Source organism: Ornithorhynchus anatinus, chromosome 7 (genome assembly GCF_004115215.2).
Source record: "Ornithorhynchus anatinus isolate Pmale09 chromosome 7, mOrnAna1.pri.v4, whole genome shotgun sequence".
Taxonomy (NCBI): Eukaryota; Metazoa; Chordata; class Mammalia; order Monotremata; family Ornithorhynchidae; genus Ornithorhynchus; species Ornithorhynchus anatinus.
Genome location: NC_041734.1, coordinates 6,831,058 through 6,856,340, shown reverse-complemented (window position 1 = coordinate 6,856,340; position 25,283 = coordinate 6,831,058). Strand labels below are relative to the sequence as shown.

Genomic DNA, 25,283 nt, shown 5'->3' with positions numbered 1-25,283 from the left:
ACTGAGTGATTGGAATTCTCAGCCCAGTTAATGGGAAGCCAGCCAGGACTAGGTTTCCTTTCAGAAGCGCCTGGCCTGGCTTGTTGCCGCATCACTCCTGTCCGTGGAGCCCAAACGGGATACACTCTGGAGAAATGTGCTTAGTCTGAGCCCGCTGAGCTGGGAATTGAGTTGCTGGAACTGGACACCCCAAAGCTGGTATTTGCCCAGTTTGCCAACATTCATTTGGGCCTGCAAGACCTTGGTTGAAGGACCACTTTGCTTAGAGCTCTGCTCAAGAGCTTAGAACAGTGCCCTGCCCACACAGTAAGCACTCAGTAAAAACTATCAATTAATTGATTAAAACTCTACCCAAGTTGGGTTTTGGAGCCGCACACCCCGATTCAGTCTTGACCCCCGGGCTGTGTCAAAATCTGGGCAGCGTGGGTCCTGAAAATCCCCCAAATAAAAAGGTGTGTGCTCACAAAATTGCCATGTAGAGCCGTGAGAAGTTAAGTTTCTAGGAAAGAAGAGTTTTTAAATGTGTCTTCCTCGCCCTTCACCTTTACTGCTTTGCCTGAGAAATGGGCAGGCAGTAAGGGGCAAGTGGATGGGCTTGCCCAGGACCAGCCTGGGCAAAACTTGGCTCTGGCTCTGTGGCAGAAAGAGAGCTGCCTTCAGTCTGGTGATGGCTGCAGTTGCTGTGGATGGCAGAGTCAGAAGAAAACGTTGTCAGGTTAAGTAGGTAAAATGGCATCATACTTTAGTCCCCAGCAAACAACTTCTCCCTAGGATTTCCAAATATCAGTAATTGTTCCTCGACAACTTCCAGCTCTGTCTTAATGGGAGGGTTATTGGTATTACCTAAGTTGCCTGACTGTTTGGGTCATGCTCCTGTGAAGGTAAAGGGCAGAAGGTTGGGCGTTGTGCATATTTTTCAAGATGGTTTATTTTACTTTCCTTCTTTTAGCTCTTACCTTCATTGCCAGTGGGCATCTGTAGAAGATCTGGACAAAGACAAAAGAATCCAACAAAAGATTAAGCGTTTTAAAGCAAAGCAGGGCCAGAACAAATTCCTTTCAGAGGTATGCCAACTTTTCTCACATTTTTTTTGTGGTCTGGTAGGTGTTATAGGACAGTCTAAAAAAATGCTGAAATCAGTTCACGGGCGAGGTGGGTGCTAGTTAGCTTTTGCCCTAATGTGTTAAATTTAGAATTTTTAAGTTCCGTTAAACTATCAGGATGAGCTGGTTTGCCTCATTTGTTGCTCTTTCTTATGTTCTAGTAACTGGTTATTGCTCAAAAATTTGTAAACAGGAAGTTTCTCACTCTTCCTGTTGCTTGTTCTAAAAGATACTGGTCTTATATATACTGTGTGGAAATAGTTGTGATGTTCTGATTAAGATCTTTTTTTAATGAAGAGAAGGTTAGAAAACAAAAGCTCTTTTGAGAGAAGTGTAGCAATCAAAAGCTGCACAAATAAAATGGAGGTGCAAGTTGAGGAGAATCGTTAAGTCAGTGTTTGGTTGAAGTTTTGAGGGCTTTCTCGGAGGGGGGATTTTATATTGCTCTCTGGGCACAAACACGTCAGTAAAACGTGCAGTTTGCAGTAATAATGTGCTGTCATGTCGTCTTTGGCGACTCTGCCTGTTCCCTGCATTCTGGGCCATATCAGTGCCATGAAAAGCCCACTGTACCCAGAGCAAAAGAGGGAGCCTCCATTCACAAGCAATTCCAGATCCCCCTCCACAGTAGCCAATTATGCTAGAAAAATGCCCCGCATTTTTCTGTGATTTGGCTTACTGCCCACTGGGGACTCTGAGCTTTTGATCGCCAATTTAATTTCACTTAGAGCCACAAATAACACAAGTGCAGGATCAGATTTTCTCATTTGCGTCCCTCCTTTACCCCCGAGTTAAGGAAAGCCCTCCTTTCGATTGGCTTCGTGTCTTTTGTACTATATTTTTATTCATTCACCTCAGCGATGAAAATCCTTTTGAGGCCAAGGTGGTGACTGTGCCTGTGACCTCTGGATTTCCAGGGCCCGCTCGGGATAGTTTGCAGTCGAGTTTGGAATTGGAAAGCAGCTTTGGTTTAATTATCAACTTTTTGTCTTTCTTGGGTGGGTTAGGGGCTCAATGTGCTGGGACATTTGTATCTTTCTTGGCTCTCTGTCTCTGCACGGGCTTGAAGTTGGCAATTCCACCTGGACCCGCACAACTCCTGGGGAGCGCTGCACTGGCCAAAGCCAAAAGTTGCGGGGAGGCTGGAAGGATCCTCTCAGGTGCCAGTAACTTTGGTGCACCCCACCCCCACCCCTGGAAACCAGAGTGAGATTTCTCTCACCTCGAGGGTCATGCTGCGGGCTCAAGGGAAGGTCTGAGCTTAGGGGAACCTGATTAGGTGGTGGCGTGTGTGTGTGTGTGTGTGTGTGTGTGTGTGTGTGTGTGTGTGTCTGTGTCCTCACTAGTTAGCATTTTCGATCAATCCCAGTGACATGGCTTCTGCCTCGCGTAGAGGGACCTCAATCGAGTTTCGAAAATTTAACCCAAAAGGTAAATACTCTTTGATAACACAGAAAAAACCCCACCATTCCGGAGCTATTTTCCCTGCTGACTGAGATTGGAAAGGGTTCCAGTCTCAGCCCGCAGACTTCCTGATGATCCTTGAGACGATGTGCCGAAGGCAGTCGGGTTAAAAGTGTGTGCCTCCGATTAGGGACTGCTCGGAGGTGGCATTCCTAATGGGGTTCTGGAGGCCTGCCTCAGTCCTTTCAAGCTTCCCCATCACCTTCCCTCTGCAGGCCTCCCCCTTTCCTTCCCTCTTCTCAGTCACCCCAGCCATTTCCCTCCCAGAGCAGTAAGCCAAGCTCAGCTTGCAAGAGAAATAATGGGCTTTTCTTAGGGTGGAGCAGTGATGTGGGGCACAGCGGGACATGTAAGCCCTTAAGAAGTCAGTTTGAGGAAGTTTGAGATCCCCTGCCTTTGAGCTAACTCCTCCCAACTGTCCCCCCACACCCGCGCTCTTCACCTTCCTTATTTGAGTCACCATTTACAGAGAAATTTTAGTGTCAGTGCTCAATTGGGGTAGTCCTTTTTTTTTTATGGTATTAAGCGCTTACTGTGTGCCAGGCACTATATAAAGTGCTGTGGTAGATACAAGCTAATTAGGTTGGACACAATCCATGTCCCACATGGGACTCATAATCTTAATCCCCATTTTATAGATGAGGTAACGGAGGCCCAGAGAAGTGAAGTGACTTGCCCACAGTCACACGGCAGACAAGAGGCAGATGCGGAATTAGAACCCAGGTCCTTCTAACTCCCAGGCCTGGGCTTTATCCACTCGGCCATGATACTTCTCTTTTATAATAGGGAGAGGTCCTGTGGCCACAGTCAGGTTTTAAACAAATCAAATCAATATTTTTGCACTTGAAAACTGAATGTTTCAAGAGAGCCCTGATACCTGAGAGAACACCTCTCCCAGGGTGAACCTTTGCAGCATTTGAGAAAAGCCATGCATTCATGCTTGTGGTTCGACTACCATCTCTATGCAGGTGATTTCCAAATCTACCTCTTCAGCCCTTACCTCTCTCCTTCTCTGTGGTCTCACATTTCTTCCTGCCTTCAGGGGATCTCTACTTGGATGTCCTGCTGATGCCTCAAATTTAACGTTTCGAAAACAGAACTCATTTTCCCACCCAAATCCTGTCTCCCTCCTCCCCCCCGGCCGAGAATTTTCCATCACTGTAGATAACACCATTATGCCTCCTCTCTCCCAAGCCTGTAACTTTGGCATTATCCCTGACTCATCTCTCTCATTCAACCCGTATATTCTGTCTTTCACCAATGCTGTTGGTTTTGTCTTTTACAACATCTCTGGAATCCCCCTTCTTCCCCCCACACCATCCAAACTGCATATACTCCGATCCAATGATTTATTATATCACACCTTGACTACTGAATCAACCTCCTCGCCAAGCTCCCTGCCTTCTGCCTTTCCCCTCTCCAGTTCATACTTCACTCAGTGGCCGGATCATTTTTCTAAAAAAAAAAAAAGTTTTCCATCCATGTCTCCCCTGCTCCTCAGAAACTTCTAGCGGCTGCCCATCTATCTCCACATCAAATAGAAACTCCTTACCATTGGTTTTAGAGCACTCAGTCAACTCTCCTCTTCTTATCATACCTTGATATTTTCCTTACACAACCCAGCCCACATGCTTCTCTCATTTAATGCCAATTTATTCGCTATATCTCAATCCTGTCTTAATTGCTGCTGACCCCTTGCCCACATTCTCCTTCTGGCCTGGAAATCCCTCGCCCTTCATATCTAAAAGACCACCACTCTCCCAACCTTCAAAGCCCTACTAAAATCACAACTCCTCCAAGAGGCCTTCCCTGACTGACCTCATTTCTTCATCTCCCTCCCTTCTGTACTGAATGTTCGATTTGTACCAAGATATTCACCAACCCCAATCCTTCAACACTTATTTACTTATCCACCTGTAATTTATTTTAAGGTCAGTCTCCCCCTCTAGTCTGTAAGCTTGTGGCCACGAACTCTACGAACTCTACTCTCCCATGTGCTTAGTACAGTGCTCTGCACACAGTATGCGCTTCAGTAAATGCCATTGAGTGATTGTGGTTCCAAATGTTATACTTCAAAGATCCAGAAGGAAGGTGGTTTGTGTTTTCCTGTGCAGGCCCTGGTCCTTCAACATTCACTACTTCTTGTGTGGTCAGCTTGACCCTCTGTTTGGTAGCTCCTGGAGAGGAACTGTGTGGTCTTGGCACTTGGTTTGTCTATAAAGGCTTCTGGGTTACTTTAATACTCTTGGTTATTGGTCATGTTTCTGGTGGACCATGGGTGGGCACCAGAATAATGCATTTCTCATCTGTTTTCTCAAACTGAACTTTACTAACTAAAATGATCTTTCTTTAAGGAGAACTAGGAAGGGTCTAGTTCTTCAATTTCCATGTGATTCTCTGTGCTTTCATTAAGTTAGGTGACCCTCAGTTATGTCTTTATTTTAGAATGTAAAATAAAGGGCCTGATCATTTATGTTTCCTTGGACTATTTTTATTCTTAAAGATTTCTTTTCCCTTATATACTTACATGATGAAAATTAAAATAACAAGGTGAAAAGATTATAATTGATTTGTAAAGTACTTACATTGATCTATGAAGAAGAGTTAACAAATGATTTGGTTGTTTTCCTACCAAAATCTGAAGCAAGCTGCAACGTTTTCAGAATGTTGGTTTTCCATTTTGGAATAATATTCTGTGAGTGGTGCTTATAAGGCATGCAGACAACTCTAGTAGTTATGATAATCTAATAGCACTTAGTGTACAAGGCTCTAATTTCTTTATTGCAAGCTGTAGTTTCAAGAATGCTAAATGCATGGCATGCCATAAGCCTTTTCGATTGCTCATTAGTGAATTGTAATTTCACACTTCATTTAAAATATTCTTAAACATTCTCTCACAGTAAAAGGTTTCACACAGTAATTAAGAGGCCCAGTTAACAAAGTCTGAGAAGTCTGATTTCCTCACGGGGAATGATCTTGCCGAATTGTAGCATTTCAATTAACATGCAAAAGTTTGCCAAATATCCATTTTTTTGTTGCCATGACCCAAAATATTGTTGCTTAGGAAAAGAGAGGGGTCCCTGGAATAAAAGGAAAATTAAATATTTTCAACTTTTGATTTTATTTTCCCTCCTACAGATTGAAGATGAGCTTTTTAATCCTGATTATGTAGAAGTTGATCGAATAATGGATTTTGCACGTAGCACGGATGATAATGGCGAGGTAAAGGAGGACAGATGGTGTGAAGCTGTATCAGCTGGGGTTGATCTTTTTAGCCATTTTACTAGATGCTGATTTTGGAGAGCTCGTTTGACGAAGTATGATTCTGCCACGATTTGGTTGGGTGACGTCCATGTGCGTCTGCACAAAATACGGCAGATGAACCCAAAAAGCATTGCAGACCTCCGTAGCGAACTAGTTTGCGAAATCCCAGTTGGAGATCCAGTTCATTTGGCCTCAGTCGAGCTGCCTCTCGTTACCTTATTTTTAACCGTCTGCTCTGTAATGATAGTTTATAGCAAAACATGCTCTTGCTGCTGTAAACATTTAGGCTTTGTTAAAGCATTTGGTTTGAGGAGCTTTCTGTCTCTAAGCCATCCTTGTGTATCAAGCCAATCCGCTGGCAGCTTGCGAATAAGGGAGAATAGGGAAGAGTGTATCATTCCTTCTCTAAATGTGCTTCCAAACCTCTGTGTCGAACCTCCACCCCAAGACAAAGGAGTGCAAACCGAGGTGCAATAAACCAAGCAGAGGAGCTTCTTGTGAGCAAGGTTAAAGGACGACTTTCCCAATGGCCAGCCGGCTGATAAACTGACCCTGGGCCTGTAGGTCAGCAAAGTCTATCATCCTTCCTAGTGGGAGGGAGAGGCACTTCCAAAGAGCCATTCCCCGAGTTTCTTCGGCTTCAGATCCCAAAGCAGTGACTCATCCGTCCTAAAAAGCCCCGTTGAAAAATTTACGTCATTACCGTGGATGAGACGTCTAGGGAGGTGTAATAGGACTGTTATTTATCGAATGCCCACTGGGAGCAATACATCCTGGACGAGGGGCTTTAGTTCCTAGGGAAGAGCGTGTACAAGCTTACTGGCGTGGTGGATATGATTTTTATGTCACTTTTAGCACCTCCCGGAAAAAGCCCAAAAAGCCGCAATGAGAATTGGTGTCAGTGTGGACCGGATACCTCTTCAAAATAGAGACATCACTTTTGGTGTTGGAGGGATCAGCCAGTACAATGGATGCTTTCCACTCATTTGCTTTTAGGATAGGAGATGAGACTTTTTATTTCCACATGGGTTTTCTGTGGAAGAGGTTTTTAGTGCTCTCTGCCATGCCGGGTTGCCTTCTCCTGTCCGAGCTCTTTGAGGATGCTCCCATATACTATCAGAAGCTAGAGGGCAAACCACCACCCTGTCTTTCTTTTCCTTTTTAGTGGTATTTATTAAGCACTTAATATTTGACAGATACTGTACTAAGCACTGGGGTAAATACAAGCTAATCAAGTTGGACACAGGCCCTGTCCCACATGGGACTCAGTCTTAATCCCGATTTTTCAGATGAGGAAACTGAGGCACGGAGAAGTGAAATGACTTGCCCAAGGCCACAACAGACAAGTGGCAAAGCCAGGATTAGAACCCAGAACCTATGACTCCCAGGCCTATGCTCTTTCCATCAGGCCACTGTCTTGAATTTTCTACTGGAAATAGCCTCAGGTCAACTACCACTACTTAACCCACTTGGACCCCGTCAGCAGGCCTCGCTGACGTTGGAGAAGATGTGGGAGGGAGCGTAATAGCAATGAGCACACCGAAAGCCGAATTGCCATAGCGGGCCTTTTGCCTGTCGTCTGACCATGACTTTAAGCATTATACTTTTCAGCGCACTAGTTCTGGCCATTGTGTAGCTGCTTTTGTGTTTCAGCAAAGGAAAACTTCACCTCCCCTTCTTTCTGCACTTAACTAAAATATTTTCTATTGAAGAATCTGGCCATGTGTGTGACGGGTACATTTGACACAGCCCCGTGTTAGAAACCTGCCGAAAATGTCTTTAACTAGATATTTAATCAGTAGGCTTTTTTCCCCTTCCCTTCCTCATGACTAGAATAGGGTCAAAGAAAGTACATTTAATAATAAGACCAAGAGAGTCTGGGCACAACTATTCTTGAGACAGTCAGGGGCTGAAGTTGAGCCCCAAATTCAGTTCTTGGAGGTCCAGGTCCTCTAGGTTAAAGTGGGCAATGTGGTCTAATGGAAAGAGCTCCGGGCCTAGGAGTCAGAAGGACCTAGGTTCTAATCCCAGCTACGCCACTATTTTGCTGCGTGGTCTTGAACAAGCCATTTAATTTCCCTTTGCCTCATCTGTAAAATGGGGTAAGACTGCAAGCCCCATTTGGGACATGGACTCTGTCCATCCTGCCTAGCTAGTATCTACCTTAGCACTTAGTACAGTGCCTGGCTCATAGTAAAGAGTTTAACACATATCATTTAAAAAAACGAAAAGAATGCGCCTGACATTGCACTGAAGATTTCTAGGGTTGGAGCTTGGAACAGGGTTCATTGGAAGTTCAGGTTGCTCCCAATTCACAGGCTATAACTCCGCCCACCGGGCTTTCCCATATTCCCATGCTGGAGAGCAGAGGCATGCAATCCTGCCCCAGATCTGGGGTGAAACCGGGGAATCATTCAGTGCTCTACTGAATGCGATGCGATGGATGATCCCCTAATGGTGGGAAATAGCTAATTCAGCTCCTCTAAGTATTGAACTTGACCAGAAGGAAGTTTGGGGCCTTGGTGAGAAGAATAGAATTCCCTATGATGCAAATGTTGAAATCATCTTTAATTGTTCTTTCTCTTTGGGCTATTGTTTTACCTCTAGTCTAGTCTAATTTTACCTCTGCTCCTTTATTAGTTCTTTCCAATAGCAGGGGGCGGTCAATCAGAGGTAAAGCACAGATGATATAGTTGAGTGTTTGGATAAGTGAAAAAAGAAGAGACATTCAGATATTTTGTAATGTTCTGTTTTAGAGTCAATCTTTAAAATAAACACTCATGTTTAAGGGCTGACATTCTTCACTCTCCTGATAATCTTTGTGAGGACTGAATTCCCGTTGTTTTAACCAAGGACGATCAAACTGGTAGTTTTTTATCATATGTACAAATTGTGAAAATGAATAATATAGTGTTTGATAATATGGCATAGCAATGTTAGAGTGAATTGCTCTGGTAAACTGAAAATTTCATTAATTCAATTTGAGGGGACGGTTTTTTCTAAGTTGGGGTTTTTGTTGTTGTTGTTTTGGCATATGAGTCTAAACTTAATTTATTTACCCTCAATCCTAACAAAGCCTGTGACTCATTATCTGGTGAAGTGGTGTTCGCTTCCTTATGAAGACAGCACTTGGGAGCTGAAGCAGGACATAGACCAAGCAAAGATTGAAGAATTTGAGAAACTGATGTCCAGGGAGCCAGAAACAGAGCGTGTGGTAAGGATTGGCTCACGACAGAAGATTTTATTTGAAAATAGCCAAGTAGTGTGGTCTCGAGAAACCACTAATGGGATTTGCTATATTTGAAACAGGAGCGACCTCCTGCCGATGATTGGAAGAAATCGGAGAGTTCCAGGGAGTATAAAAACAATAACAAACTCAGGGAATACCAGTTGGAGGGAGTGAACTGGCTTCTTTTCAATTGGTACAACACGTACGTAGTGCCTCTTTCTTCCAGAAATCTGTACCTCCATTTAAAATGAGCATGGTGTTTTAAAGCCTGGAAACCGAATTTCCCCTGCATCTTTTTAAAGCTAGTCATTATGCCATCATTTTAAAATGTTGCTGTTGTATTTTTCCTCGATTCTTTTTGCGAGACCGTGTATGTGTTGCTCTGGTCGAGAGGAGCGTGGTAAATCCCAGGGTAAAACAAAAGCTATGTTCAGCTGGTCCTGCATTTATGACTAGCTGAGGCCTGTAAGAAAATTGAGTGGACTATAGGGTGTCAATCCTTCTTCTCTAAATTGGTTGTTCCTGTTGCTGGCCTGTCCCACTCAGGTGGCCCGGGCCCCTTTCAGCCTCCATTCCTCCCTCTTTCCCTTCCCCGGCCCCCCACCACATCTCTAGCTTGCCTCTGCCTCTGTTTCGTCTCATTGCTTTCACCCTGCCAATCCAACCTGCCTCGCCCTCTTTCGTCCGGCTTCTCCTGCCCCTGGCTCTAATCCCTGGCTTCTGAGCCCTCCTGCCAACCTCTTCCCCTCTCCCAAACTGGTCCAGCCTGCCTACCTCTTCCCCTCTGCCAAACTGGTCCAGCCCATCTGCTCACTTCCCAAGTTTCTCTTCCCCTTCGGGCCACCCGTAACCACCACTCCCTGTCTCCCTCTTTGGCTCCTGGAGTGCTGAGGTTTCAGCATCTGCCCACACATGTGCACAACACATGTTCACAACAGCAAGCTATTACTATGATTATGATGGTGATTATTATTTATAATGAGAGGATTTCACAAAACTCTTCTGTTTGTGGATTTTTTTTTTCCAGACGAAACTGCATTTTAGCAGATGAGATGGGGTTGGGAAAGACTATCCAGTCCATTACATTTCTCTATGAGATATATTTGAAAGGAATCCATGGCCCTTTCTTGGTAATTGCCCCATTGTCCACAATTCCCAACTGGGAAAGGGAATTCCGGACCTGGACGGAGTTGAATGTGGTCGTTTATCATGGGAGTCAAGCTAGCCGGCGGACCATTCAGTTGTATGAAATGTACTTCAAAGATCCACAGGTAAAGTAACCCACTTCCCATCCTGTGGTGGGACTGATGCTGAGGCGTGTGTTTTTGAGTTATGGGATGGGGAACGTAGACATCACCACTGTCCTCATCATCATCATCATCCTCAGTGGTATTTACTGAATGCTTACTATGTGCACAGCATGGTACTAAGCACTTGGGAGAGTACAGTACGAGAGAGTTTGCAGGAACTTTCCCCGCTCACCACAGCTTTACAGTCTAGAGGAGAAAAACCTTCTAGGTGAGGAATCGCTTTAGATTTAGGGAACTTTAGGCTTCCTCTTGTATGGAAGCTCCATATCGCCAAGTCTGTGGTGGTTTTTTGTTGTTGTTGTCGTTTTTTGCTTTTTGTTTTTTCAATTTTAAAGAGCATCAGTCTCCCAGATTGTTGCAAGGAAGGGAGAGAAAGAAAGAATTGATTTGGTTAGGGAGGTCACAGAAGCGCATTTGATGCCCTACTACACTAATCACTTGTTTTGTGAAGAAGGGACTAGGAGAGAGGTTTAATTGCGAATAAAAGAGCCCTTTCATTAGGACACATTACTTGAAATGCAAAATATTTACATATGCAAATTCCCAAAGCTGTATGGGCTCTTGCAGAAGCTCATTGTGCATTGCATTATGGAATCAGCTGCACGCTTTATGAGTTATTTTGGGCATCTCTGTAAGATACTATCGATAGGACAGTGCACATGAATGGAAGGAGAGGACAGGAGGATAACATTTGCGAGACAGGGAATTTTAGATGCAAGGTGGCAATTTTGGGTGTGTGCTTCTTCAAGTTGGAGGCAGGCATTTTGACCCTAAGTCTAAGAGGTGATTTGCAAATTAAATCCTTAAGTGGGGAAAAAGTCCTTGAGGTGTGGTTTGGGGTTTTGCATCCTGTCATTGTTTCTGACAGTTGTTGAGTGGATTTTTCTCTCTCTTTGCCTGTTCTCCTTTGGGGCCTTAAGCGAGGACAGAGCTTAATTGTGAAATTATTTATATCGGCCCGGCACAAAGGTAGGTGGTTAAAAGGTAGTGTTGAATTTTTCGCCTCTGTGGTGTGGAGCTGTGAGAGGAAATTTAAAGGCTAAAGTCCCTCCAAGCCAGGCCCATCGGCAAGCAGTACAGAAGCTACAGTAAAACATCCCTGCCTTTAAGAACCCCAATATCTGGAGTCTTGTAGAAGCCCTTTGTTCCCAGAAAGCATAATGAAAAAGCTTCAAAACAAGTACCAGGAAGAGATTACTGGCAAAAGGAAGTCAAACATCCTCTGTTCCCCTGTGCTTCGATTTAACCTGTCTCATCTGCGGTATTAAACATCCAAAGTTGCATTCTCACTGTCCCCGTTCTTTCAGGGTCGAGTGATAAAGGGGTCATACAAGTTTCATGCTATCATCACTACGTTCGAGATGATCTTGACGGACTGCCCCGAGCTGCGCAATATTCCGTGGCGCTGTGTGGTCATCGATGAAGCGCATAGACTGAAAAATAGGAATTGCAAGCTCTTAGAGGGGCTCAAGATGATGGACCTGGTCAGTGTTCAGATAAGTTCCAACAAATCTCTTGGTGGGATGTGCTGAGAACAATTCTTTAGGAGCTTACTTGCCTGTTGCCAGTAGTAGCCAACTAGAAGTCTAGCCAGAGAGAGGTGCAGGTGATGAAGAGGATTCTTGCAGTTTCTGGGTAGTTGGCTCTCAATAAATGAAAGGCACTGGAAAACATTCCCTATTTCTTTCCTGTTCTGCCTTAATTAATTATGCATATGCATAAGAAATAGCCTTCTCCTCTCCTCTTTCTTTGCCTTTTTCCTCTCTCCTGTCCTCATTCTCCTGCTTTAAAGGTCGTTTCTGTGGTTTTAAATATAATTAATTTGTTTAAAAATTTTATCTTGGATTTTCCGTTTGCTAACAGATTTCTTAAAGATATCACTGAGTAAGCAGTTAATTTGTGTCAGTTCCTCATAAGGTTAAGAAAAGGAATCAAACATTAAGTAGGTAAATTGATTGTCTTAGTAGAATTTAAAAAAAAGATAATGACATTTGTTAAGTGCTTACTTATGTGCCAGGCCCTGTATTAAGCGCTGGGTAAATACTTTTCCCAAGTCACCCAGTAGACAGATGGCAGAGCCAGGTTTAGAACCCAGGTCCTTCTGACTACCAGGTCTATGCTCTATTCACTGGACTATGCTGATTCTTAATTTCACAGTATGAAATTGAATTAATAAAAGTAGACATAGTTTTCACAACTCTTCTTTTCCTCCAATTGGCATAAAATAAATGGAAATAGGGGGAGGGTAGGGAGACCAGAAAGAGTTAAATGTATTTCAGGGACTTCCATAAATCCCTTTTCTAATAGTTTCTCCTGACTTTTTCTCACACTTCCTTTTTTGTTTTCCTCTACTATCATTCCCTCTGCTGCTCATAATACCCTCGCCTGCTATGGAAATTTTAGCTCTTTGCTTAGAGGAAAATTATGGGTGTTTAAAAAATTAGTTTTCTCTCCATGAATAGTATTTTGGAGATTTCCTTATCAAAGAATTTGACACTGTGGGCTCTGAAAACTCATAAGCAAGCTTGACTGTCCTAAGAATGCTACCATCACTCCATCATGCTAAAGTGTCAGTGTTAAAACTGTTTGGTCTCATCCATTGCCCTTCACGACGGGCGGAAGGGGAAAACTGTGATGAACCCTGGCTCCTCGACTTGTCTGCTGTTTGACTTTGAGCAAGTCAATTTATGTGCTTCAGTTCCCTCATCTGTAAAATGGGGATTAAGATTGTGAGCCCCATGTGGGACAGTGACTGTGTCCAATCTGATTACCTCGTATCTACCCCTGCACTTAGTACAGACAGATACCACACAAAATGAAACAGACCACTCTGGCATGCAGCCATCAGGACCAGGATGGATACATTTGAGCATAGGTTTCAGGCTGATTAGGAGTAGAAATAGAAAGCAATAAAATAATAAAAATTGTGTTATTTAAGTGCTTACTATTTGCGAAGCACCATATTAATCTATGGATACACTATAGACAGATTGAAGAGACAGTCCCTCCCTCAGGGGGCTCCCAGTCCGAGGGAGGAGGGAGAACAGGTTTTGAATCGCCACTTTACAGATGAGGAAACCTAGGGGCAGGGAAGTTAAGCGGCAAAATGGCAGAGCCGGGATTAAAACTCAGATCACACTGCTTCTCATCCAGTAGCAATAAGAACCTCAGCCACGTTGGCAGTTTTTAGACATTGAGTACGCGGACAAGATTGTGGACCCTGAATTTGTTTTTATCATCGGCACCACAAAACCCTCGTATATGAGTAGCGATCATCCGTAATGTTATCTTCAGAGATGAGCAACTATATTTTTTATTTCTGAAGGCGATGGCTCTGAGGTCAAGAGTAGCTTTGTGGTGAGGATACTGGTTGAGGAGGATGCTATAGTTGGTGCCTCAGTTACTACATACCACCAAAAAATCCTCAATGGAAAGCTCCCGTGGTGCCCCCAGGAAAACCAATGTCGTATTTGGCGACGAGGAGGCAGTGCTGAGTATTTACAGAGGAGACTAGCTCTGGCTCGTGTGAATGCTCCAGGAATCGCCAGAGTGGTGACAATTCATTAAAACATCTGGCTTAATCTTGTGGGGAGCTGTCTGTCTTCACAGCAGTGTCGAGATTAATCATTTGACGGGCATTTCCTTTCGAAACATAAGCAGTTGGCTGACATCTTACTTACCGGCTGACTTTAGACTGAAATCGTAGGGGCCTTTAAATGTTTTGCCCTTAAAAGTGCATGGGCCCTCACCGTAATGAACACTGCTATAAATTTTTTTCCCTTTCATCCCAATGAGTTCATTCATTGGCTCCAACATCCAACAAGCTTACTGTCCTGGAGTATTTCAGAGCATGTATTGATAGTGACAATGAAACTGGTAGTAGCTGTATTGAACGCTACAGATGTGGTGAGCAGCCAGAAGTAATTTTCTGTTTCTTAGTGAAATGGGAAATAACTAATGAGCACCAACAGTTTTTGATTACTGGAGAAGGAATCCTTACAAGATCAAAACAGTGGTTTCCTGGGGGTGATGTCTACGGCCCTATACACAGGGGGTACTCAATAAAAATGGATTGACTGAGGGATGAGTTAGAATTTCTGGGTAAGAAGAGAGGGAGAAATAGAAATCTCGAGAGGATCAGGTCTGCTTTTAGGGAGTAATGTTTGTAACTTCTTTTTTGTCAATGACCTTCTTGAAAAAAATGTATATATAAACTATTATTCTAGGAACACAAGGTGCTACTTACAGGGACTCCATTACAGAACACTGTGGAAGAACTCTTCAGCTTGCTTCATTTCTTAGAACCAAGCCGTTTTCCATCAGAAACCACTTTCATGCAAGAATTTGGTGATCTGAAAACAGAAGAGCAGGTTAGTATTAATCTTGTGTATACTGTGTTTTAAAGAATCAGCTGGGTTATTCCGAGGTAAAATCATCCCAGTCTTTACTACTTGCACCCTCGAGTGCTAGAAAAATCTCCAATTTCCCTGGGCACTATGGTTGAAGGTGGTGCAAATTTCCGTTTTGAGTTGAACTAAGGTATGCTTGATGCCCAATTGAGTGGAGTCAGTCAGCGGTCTTTATTGAGCACTTACTGTGAGCAGAGCACAGTATTAAACTCCTGCGAGAGTGCAATACAATAGAGTTGGTAGACATTCCCCGCCCTCAAGGAGCTTACAATCTAATTGAAATGGTGTATATTCATTCATTCAATCATATTTATTGAGCGCTCACTGTGTGGAGAGAACTGTACTAAGTGCTTGGAAAGTATAATTCAGCAATAAAGAGAGACAATCCCTGCCCACAACGGGCTTATAGTCTAGAATCCAATGTCTTCTCTTCAATCTTTAACCTTTTCCTTCTCTGAAATAAAATGATAGGTGCCTCAGGATAAAGAGCACATTTGTAAACAATTGTAAGATTTTTATCCCTCCTCCCAAAGTCCAATCCAGAGTTAGTCCAAAAAACAAAGAGAAATGCCCAGTACTGGTTATAGCTGTGCCAGTGGAGAAGGACAGGGGAGATTGTGAGAAGGTGGAATGGTCCCAAGTGGCCAGCCCTGCCACACCTTCTCACCCTCCCAGTTTTGGGTCTCCCCTGCCTGGAGGAGTAGTGATCTCCAACAAACATGGTGGCTGGGGACCATTGGGCATGGCTGGTGACAGAGCACATATTCATTTCCTGGAACAACTGGGCAAACAGCATGAAAGAGCTTGATGACATGCATGGTCCTCTTCCAGAAGTGAGGTTAGACCGCCACACTGTTTGGGACTTAGATTAGGTTCAGGCTTCAGATTTCCAACCTGGTCAAGGCTGGAGTAGGAAGAGGAGGGGAGGGAAAGACTGACCATTATCTGATCTGTGAGTTCAGGGTGTCTCATGGTCACTTACACACACACGCACACACACGCACACCATTTTGAGTAGGAGTTGAAGAAGCCGAGCCATAGGAATGCAACTAGCCCTTCCTGTGAACTGCTTTGACCTCTGTTGGCCCTGGGTGCCATCAGACAATCTGAAGAAAGGCTAAGGTTAATAATCGCCGGGGGTTACTTTGTTTTTTTCAACCACCCACGTGGTGGCTGTTTGAACTTACATCAAATGTAAGTGAGGAAAGAGCTTTGAAGTTGAACAACTAATTGATTTTATGAAATTTCAACTTTAATAACTTTTCCATCTCCGTAACTGAAATCAAAGTGGCAGAATTATTCCACCTAAAAATTGAGGCAAGGTGGGTCGGGGGGGTTCGATTTGGAGGGAGTAGGAAAATCAAATGCTTTCTGCCACAGGGAAGATGCATAGTACCTTACTAAATTTTTCTGCTGTAAAATGTAAACACAAACATTGTGCATCTATTCATTAAAGATATTTTTTTAGGTGCAAAAGCTTCAAGCCATTCTGAAGCCAATGATGTTGAGACGCCTTAAGGAGGATGTAGAAAAGAATTTGGCCCCCAAAGAAGAAACCATTATTGAAGTTGAGCTAACAAACATTCAGAAGAAATACTACCGTGCCATCCTTGAGAAGAATTTTACATTTCTCTCCAAAGGGGGTGGTCAAGCTAATGTTCCCAACCTTTTAAACACTATGATGGAATTAAGGAAGTGCTGCAATCATCCATATCTTATCAATGGTGAGTCTTTCCTTTTGAATCTTCATTCATTCTGGATGTGTCATAGTTTGATTTCAGTAGCATTAATGACTGGTTTGTGGATTTTATTTTCCTTATCCAAGCTTTTATCCACTTGTAGGTTAATGATTCTAATGAAATGGTCTTTAGATACCAGTTTAGAAGCAGCCTCTCGAATGCTTACAGATCTGTTCCTCGAGCTCGTTAATAGCAAAATTGGTTTGTGAGAAATACCGTTTCATTGGAAAACGGGGGCTGGACCTTCTCCCCCATAATCCCTCATGTTCCCATACACACAGTCACATATACAAGGAGTTAATGTATGCTTGTGACAGCAAACTGCTGCTTTTAGGGCTTCTCTAGGCTTAAATACCGTGCCGTATGATAAGCCGAAAGAAATCTAGAAAGCACACACGCACACACACAAACGCACACACTCTTCAAATTCCAAGTTGTACTGTTGAATGTATGTTTGCCCATGTACATCAAGCTGGCTTTCTTTAGTCAAGGGTCAGCTTCAAAAACCACATGGTGTCAGTTCTGCGTGTGCTTTCATCTCACATTTTGGCTATTGAAGAATTGGGGAGAGTTCTTCTGACAACACACGCCAAGATGGGACGTACTGAGGTTATGCACATACGTGTGGTGTCAGTCAAGGCGTAATGGATACAACATGACCTCCCCTTAGTGTGAGTTCTGCAAGAATGTAACTTCTGTTTAAGGAGAATTGAGTAGCCGGTCGTCCTTCCCTAATACATTTGGCCTCAGCACCCCCAGGAATGCTTTCATTCTTTCACATTTTAGCTTCACAAAATGATTCATGTGTTTAATTTTTTTCCCCTCAGTATTTTGTGAGTTTGGGGTGTTAAGTAAATCATTCAGTTATAAAAATCAGCAACATAGGCATCATTTAAAAATGAAAATTTGGGTTTGTTGTATATTTCTCTCTGACATTTGAATCTTTAAAAGATTTTCAGCTATTATGAAAGTAATAGGTAAGGAATTTCATTTGTTCGATTGTGAGTATTGTGGAAAGAGATGACATAATTAGCGAATAAACTATTATTCCTAAACTCATCTGGGAATCCAGAATATTTTTATTGGGTTTGGTCATCCTAATGAGGTGCATTCCGGGTCATGATTTGGGCTCAGCTGAGTCAAGAATACTTAGAGGGGAATTGGGGACTGGGAAAAGAGGAAGAAGAGCTACAGCATCCTCAGATTTAGGGCACAATTGGCTCCTGGAAACTGAATTGTAAGTTGGAACTTGTAAATGAGAACCAGTTTTTTCATAGAAACAATATTTGAAATGGGAGTGAATTCCCGAACCAAGGTCTGACAGCCTCCTTTTACCCAAATTACCCAAAATAGTGTACTCAGTCAGGTGCAGAGAAGTAAAATGGCCACAGTGCTGAATTTCGCTGCGTCTGAGAGGTCCGTGATTGGAAAGCTAACATTCACTTCATTGGAGGTAAAAATAGACATGTCGTTGACCCTCCTTGGTGACAGTACCTGCAGTCAAGGAGTCCACACACCCCAGCCTCTCCTATTCCACCCCTCATTGCTGTTCTTAGTATTTTTTCCCATTTTCCTGCAACTCCCTAGTGCTCATGGGCCCGGGATCTAGTGTCATGAAAGAGGATGAAGTTGTCAAGTCAATCAATCACTGGTATTTACTGAGCACTTACTATGTGCAGGCCACAGTATTAAGTGCTTGGGACAATACAGTACAATAGAAGTGTTAGACTCAGTGCGTGCCCACAAGTAACTCACTGTCTAGAAGGTGAGGCAGACATGAAAATACATTACGGATATATATATAAGTGCTTTGGTACTTAGGGTGGGGTGAATATCAGGGGACAGATCCAAGTGCATAGGTGACGCAGAAGGAGAAGCAGCGTGACCCAGTGTAAAGAGCATGGGCCTGGGAGTCAGAAGACCTGGGTTCTAAATCCAACTCTGCCAAATGCTGTCTGGGTGACCTTGGGCAAGTCACTTAACTTCTCCATGCCTCAGTTTTCCTGTTCTCTCTCCTACTTAAACTGTGAGCCCCATGTGGGACAGGGACTGTGTCCAACTAATTGACTTGGATCCACCCCAGTGCTTAGAAGAGGGTTTGGCACATAGTAAACACTTAACAAATACCATTAAAAAAGGCCAGGGGAGGGAGTAGGGGAAATAAATTGTAAAGGCAAAATGGTATAAAATGAGAAACTTGAGTGCCATTCATTGGAAGTAGAGACATATAAAATTGAAGACTCCCTGTTTGTGTAATGTAAATATTAGGAACTAGTTGGAGTTTTTAATTCTGTCCCACATGACACATAGATAGTCAAACTGAAAAAATAAGGCAGAGCGTACACAACTATTAAACAAGAGTGCGGTGCGGTGGAGGACACCCAGGGAGTTGCTAATGGGGTGTTGTCTACCCAGGGGACTTGAGTACTGTTCCACAGGAGGTTATACGGGATCCAGTGTTGAAGATTTTCATCAGTGACCTGGATGGCGAAAAGGAAGCGTGCTCATTCATTAGGTTCCCAGATGACTCCAAGTTAGAAGGGATAGCATTTTGGAAGATCAGATTGGAATTCAAGTTAAGCATAGCATATTAGAAAAATAGTTGAAACCAACAAGATGATATTCAAGAGGGACACATACAACTTGCAGAAGATACATGTCCTGCACAGATACAAAGTGGTGATGATTGGCTGTGTGCAAGTTCAAGAGAAATAGATCTAGGGGTTAGAATAAGCTACAAAGTTAGCACAGGAGCAGTATATCACTTTTTTTAGTGCTTTAATTGAAAGGAGCCTTGCTAGCAGAATACACAATAGTTTCTAGATTGCGAACCCCACAAGGACTGTGTTTCATTCTCACCTGTGACTTTCTCCCAGAGCTTAGTATAGTGCTTTGCGCCCAGTATGCACTTAAATGCTACTGTTCAAATATGGGCAATAGTAATTTGTACATCAAAAGAACAGCGAGGGGTATTTATTGAGCACTTGCCAAGTGTCATACATTGTTCTCAGGGCTTCACAAGGTACAACAGAATCAAAACACCTATTCCTTGCCCATAAATTGCTAACCATCTAAAGAGAGGAGACAAACACACAAAATTCTTTGTAACTAGTAAGAACAGGAGGGATAACATGGATGTGATGGGTAGTAGAGCCAGTAAGCCATCAGAATAACTGATCAGATGTACAATTGAAGTAGACATGTGGTGTAGAAACGTATGTTGAGGAAGGGTATAAATACTTAAGCGCTAAGGTATGACTGGGGATAATGGGAATTGATCGGAGAAGACTTTCTGAGGGTGGTGAGATTATTAGGAGGGCTTACAAGATGGGCTGAGGTTGGGTAGTTATGGGAGGATTTGGGGAATAGAGCATGATAATAATAATTATGGTATTTGTTAAATGCTTACTTTGTGCCAGGCAGTGTTCTAAGCACTGTGTTAGATACAAGAAAGTTGGATTGGACAAAGTCCCTGTCCCACATAGGGCTCATAGTCTTAGTCCCCATTTTGCAGATGAGGAAGCTGAGGTCCAGTGAAGTGACATACCAAAGATCACACCGCAGACAAGTGGCAGAGCCGGGATTAGAACCCATGACCTTCTGACTTCTAGGCCTGCGCTCTATCCACTAGGCTATGCTGCTTCTAGCATAAGAAAACTGCAGGATAGTCATACCTTTACAGTCACGCTGGCATCTAGATGAGTATTCCAGTGGTACATGGCCTACAGTCTCAGAAGAATTTGGAGAAGTTGGAGTGAATGCAAAAGAGAGCTAAAGATGATTGAGGGATTATCAGTAAAAGGTAAGGAATTGCTGCTGTTTAGCCTTGAGAAGCGCAGTCTCTAGTAATAGCTGTGGTAGTTGTTAAAAGCTTACTCTGTACCCAGCACTGGAGTAGATGCAATTAGATCAGACACAACCCCTCTTCCAAGTGGGACCCACAGTTCATAGAGGAGGAAGATCAGGTATTTAAACCCCATTTTATAGATGAAGAAACTGAGATACAGGGGATTTAAGTGACTCAGCCAAGGTTATACAGCAAGCAGTGGCAGAGTTGGGTTTAGATCCATGGTGTTTGACTCCTGGTCCTGTGCTGTCTCCAGAGGTCATGCTGCTTTTCCTTCAGGAATCAGAGGAAATAGTTGTTAACTGTAAAAAGAGGAATTTAGATTCAAAGAAGAACTGCTGGTGCTGCTGCTGAGTGTTAGTCCCTGAAATGGGTTACTAAGGGAGGTATGCAGCTTCCTTGCAGCTGGGCTCTTTGCCTTCCACTCCCAGCCACTCTGCTCTGTGACGGATGCTTTTAAAATTAAAGGTCTTTCCTGTTGATGGCATTCATTTCTAAAGGGGAAAAAAAAACCCCTCCCAACTTGGAACCCAGGAATTTTATAGAAAAAAATTGTAAAAATATATCTGCCTCTTTACTTTGGTGTGGGGGTGTGGGGGGCAACGAGTCCAAATGAATTGGTCTTCTCATACTTTTGCCTTGCGTGACACAATATGCCGGAGACCCCATTGTTGAAGACCCCAGTGACACAAAACATTGAGACTCTGGGACTGATGTTTAAGTACCCTTAATTTTCCCCTTAGTAAGATAAGAAAGCCTGCATGCACACAAATGTCTTGGCTGACCAGTAACCAAACGAGTGGATTTGTCCATTGACTTTGACCCAAGTTAATTTCCCATCATACCAGGTTTCAGTGAACTGGCAGCTGTAGGTCTTCACGCCACAAAACCCCCACCCATTGCAACAATACAGTCCCCGAGCGGACCCTGCATATCCTTGCTGGATCTAACTTTGAAAACTTCGCTGGTGTTTCCATACCTATGTCGCATGTAGTTACAGGAAATGTTGAAAATTAGAGTGGTGATGGGAAGGGGGTTGGGAGTTCCTGGCATAAAGTTAGTAATAACTGAAAAAAAATACCCCATCAGATGGGAGTCTTTTGTGTTCTCCATCCAAATTTCTAAGGGACAGGTGTCCGGATCACATAAAATCACTGTCCTAATTGGCATTTGAATTAGTTGTCTCAGGCTGCCAGGCCAAAGATCGAATTAAAGCTATACCCCTCATCTCCCGCAGTGTGGTCTGAGATGAAGCCAGGATTCTCAGTTGAGAGACACCTAAGCAGTGTAAGGAAGCTTAGCCCGCGTATGCCTGAATAGTCTAGGGAGAAAAGTCTTTGTTCTTTGGAAGAAGAGAACACGAATCCGGAATTGTGAGCGCAACACTTTCAAATGAGCACAAAATAAAATCCAGGGCAGGTTGACATTGGCTTTTTTTCCCCCCTCAAGCCTAGAGGTTTTTGGTGGAATATTTTAAACAATGGAAAGAAAAGACCTCTGACTAATTCTAGGGAGCAGTTGTATATCTTGGCTAGCTCCTAGCAAAAAATTCAGACAGGAAAGAACACATGGAGTGAGAGAGGAAATCACAATAGAAGGTGAATGTTGGAAACAAATCCCCAAAGTTAACCCTGAAACACAAGCTTTTCTTTGTCTCGGTCTAGTGACACCTGATGGGATGAAGCTTCAATTGCCTACTCTGATTTGGGTGCGTGGGAGGGGGGTATTTTCTGCTTTAATGTTAGAACAGATTTTGGTTATTCTTATTTTCATTTGGCTTGTAAACATTTCTTCATTTTAATAATGTAGCTTCCAAATTTTCAGTGGGTATCTGGCCCACTAGCTTTCTCCTGTTAATTCTGGCTGACCGTCTGTTGTTGGAATCTGGTTCTAGACAGCAAACATTCATTTGTTGAGGTGGGTGGCAGGAGGGGGAGTGGGGAGGAGGGTGTGTGTGTTTTTCCCCGAAATGTGTTGTGCTTAAAACTTTGATCTCTTTTGTGCATTTATGTTTTTTTGTGCAGAGACTTAGCTTTGGCTAAGTGGATGGATTTTTGTCCATAAACATGAACCTAACACACGTGACGTTCCTGCAGCTTGCATCGGGCCCAGAAAACGAGCTCATTGTTTTTAGTAATAAAACCTTTTACAGTAGTCACGTAATGCTGTCCAATCTCTGCAGGTGCTGAAGAGAAAATTTTGGAAGAGTTTAAAGAAACACACAATGCCGACTCTCCAGATTTTCAGCTCCAGGCAATGATCCAGGCTGCTGGCAAGCTAGTGCTGATTGACAAGCTGCTGCCCAAACTGAAGGCTGGTGGCCACAGGGTGCTTATCTTTTCCCAGATGGTGCGCTGCTTGGACATACTGGAAGACTACCTCATTCAAAGACGGTGAGGGCAACAGTATTAAAAATGGGAGGAAAACGAAAATGAATCCAATTTGAGAATACATTAATCGCTTGATAGGGTCCTGTGTTCTTAACCTATAAATGGCAACTGCAATGAAGGGGATGAAATTTGAACCCTAGACTTTGTGACTAGGCGGTGATCTGATGAAAACACAAACTAAAAAGACAGACTACAGCCACAACCAAAAAAAAAAAAGGCACAGTGCTGCCAAGTTGTGTGACATTTCTTTCTCTTGTGGTTAATCCTCTAAACAGGGAATGCACTTAGATTTGGTGGGCTCTGCTTCCTCTTTTCCACTTGACTCTCATGAGTTAATGTAGGTTTTCGTTATCCTCCAGAGCCTCGGGCTGTTTTCATGGTAGAAGTGCTGTGTTGGATAGGGAAGGAGAGTAAATCTTTCCTTTGCTCGATGGACCTCTAAAAACAAGAAAACAGAAAGAGAATCCTTTCTGGGTACAAATTGGTTCTGGCTTAGAAATTCTGCCATCGCTCTGCGTGTAGATACCCACGTGGACATCTGCTGAGGGTTGGAGGGTTGAATGTTTGCAGTTTCAAACACCACTCAGTCGAGCAATGGTATTGATGGATTGATTGGTTCCTGCGAGTCTAGGAGCAGTGTGAGGGTGTTTGAGCATCCCGTGGCCTTGAAAAAGGACCGTCTGAGTTTCTCGGAACGCCGATCTCTTTCAGGTACCCGTACGAGAGAATCGACGGCCGGGTAAGAGGCAACCTCCGTCAGGCTGCTATCGACAGGTTTTCCAGGCCCGACTCGGATAGGTTTGTTTTCCTCCTGTGTACCAGGGCAGGAGGCTTGGGCATTAATCTTACTGCTGCTGATACCTGCATCATCTTTGATTCAGACTGGAATCCCCAAAATGACCTCCAGGTAAATCCGCAAGAGGCGGTACATTTTGCTCCTTTTCAAAGCATTTTGCTGCAACTGTGAAGTGACCCACTCAAAAAAAAAAAAAAGGAACCATAAAGTTTTGGGCCAGACTCGAGCAAGCTAATATGTCAGCTTGTTTGTAGTTTATTTTCAGAGATACTTGAAAGCATGTTGCGACCTCTCTTAGTGTATCTATAAAAGCAGTGTGGCCTCAGTGGAAGCAGCATGGCATAGTGGGTAGAGGATGGGCCTGGGACTGTGAAGGTCATGGGTTCTAATTTTGACTCCGCTACTTGTCTGCTATGTGACCTGGGGCAAGTCACTCCACTTCTCTGTGCCTCAGTGACCTCATTTTTAAAATGGGGATTGAGACTGTGAGCCCCATGTGGGCCAGGGATTGTGTCCAGCTGGATTTGCCTATTTCTACTCCAGCGCTTAGTACAGTGCCCAGAACGTAAGTGCTTAACCGATATCATTGTTGTCATTATTATTATTATTGTTAAGAGCAGGGACCTGGGAGTCAGAGAATTTGGGTTCTAATCCCAGCTCTTTCACGTGTCCACTGCTTGACCTTGGTTGGGGCACTTAATTTCTCTGTGCCTTAGTTTCCTCATCTGTGAAACAGTGACTTCAGTTCAAGACTTCAGGACTTCAGACTGTAAGCTCCCTGAAGGTCAGGGTTTGCATCCAACCTGATTACCTTGTATCCACCCCAGTGCTTACAACAGTGCTTGACATATAGTAAGGGCTTAAAAAATGCCACAGTTATAAATTTTATCATCATTATATCATGTTCTCAGCATATCTGTTTTTTCTGTTATTTACAATCGAATATCTTCTCTTTTTCAATGTCCCCTCCTCTTCCCCCTCCATTTTCTTTTATTCTAGGCCCAAGCAAGATGTCATAGAATAGGACAGAGCAAATCTGTGAAAATCTACAGGTTGATAACGAGGAATTCTTATGAAAGGGAAATGTTTGACAAGGCCAGCTTAAAGCTTGGTCTGGATAAAGCTGTGCTGCAGTCCATGAGTGGAAGAGAGAATGCTACCAATGGGGTAAAAATGAAACCTTCGAGAAAATATTGATTTGGTTGTCCAGAGGTTGTCGTTTAATTGGGTCAAAGTTTCGGGAATCATGCCACTCCAATCGAGTTGCCTCATTAAATGATTTTTTAAATTAATTACAATCCGATTACCTTTTACTAGGACTTTAACATGATTCTGTCTTTATTGGCTTTGAAGTTGCTGCCTTTTTTCCCCTACAGTTAGATAACGTGTGTTTTATTGAGTGCCTCGAGTCACGACTGGGTTGGCAGGAATCCCACCTGGACTGGCCACAGGGAGCGGTGGCTTGAGCTCCCAGACCAGACATTGGGGGTGGGGAGGCTGTCCCGGAGGCTGCTTCATTTGCAAAGATGTAGAATATTAGGCTGGAGATCTCATGGGGCCACCCTGCATCACCCCTTTGTATGGGTAGCTCTAACGGCCACCCCTTTAAAACCTTTCTGGCCAGGGAACCCCTCAGGGTAATCCTGTGTCATCCTCTGGCCGGGGAGCTCCAGGGGCTACCCCGTGTGGACCCTGAAAGTGACCTCCTGGCAGAGGTGGAGTGAGCCAGGCC

General features: G+C 43.5%; 1 protein-coding gene across 3 annotated transcripts in view; it reads left to right on the top strand.

Annotated features, from left to right (window-relative positions):
• CHD7 (chromodomain helicase DNA binding protein 7) overlaps positions 1 to 25,283 on the top strand; it is a 161,700-nt gene that overhangs the window by 114,031 nt on the left and 22,386 nt on the right. For all 3 annotated transcript variants that reach the window (XM_029068749.2, XM_029068748.2, XM_029068750.2), the window contains 11 exons: positions 950 to 1,064; positions 5,706 to 5,789; positions 8,908 to 9,045; positions 9,141 to 9,262; positions 10,088 to 10,331; positions 11,678 to 11,854; positions 14,597 to 14,740; positions 16,248 to 16,503; positions 22,548 to 22,758; positions 23,467 to 23,662; positions 24,551 to 24,718. In XM_029068749.2, the coding sequence (XP_028924582.1) occupies positions 950 to 1,064; positions 5,706 to 5,789; positions 8,908 to 9,045; positions 9,141 to 9,262; positions 10,088 to 10,331; positions 11,678 to 11,854; positions 14,597 to 14,740; positions 16,248 to 16,503; positions 22,548 to 22,758; positions 23,467 to 23,662; positions 24,551 to 24,718 (1,855 nt within the window). The remainder of the gene's footprint in view (positions 1 to 949; positions 1,065 to 5,705; positions 5,790 to 8,907; positions 9,046 to 9,140; positions 9,263 to 10,087; positions 10,332 to 11,677; positions 11,855 to 14,596; positions 14,741 to 16,247; positions 16,504 to 22,547; positions 22,759 to 23,466; positions 23,663 to 24,550; positions 24,719 to 25,283) is intronic.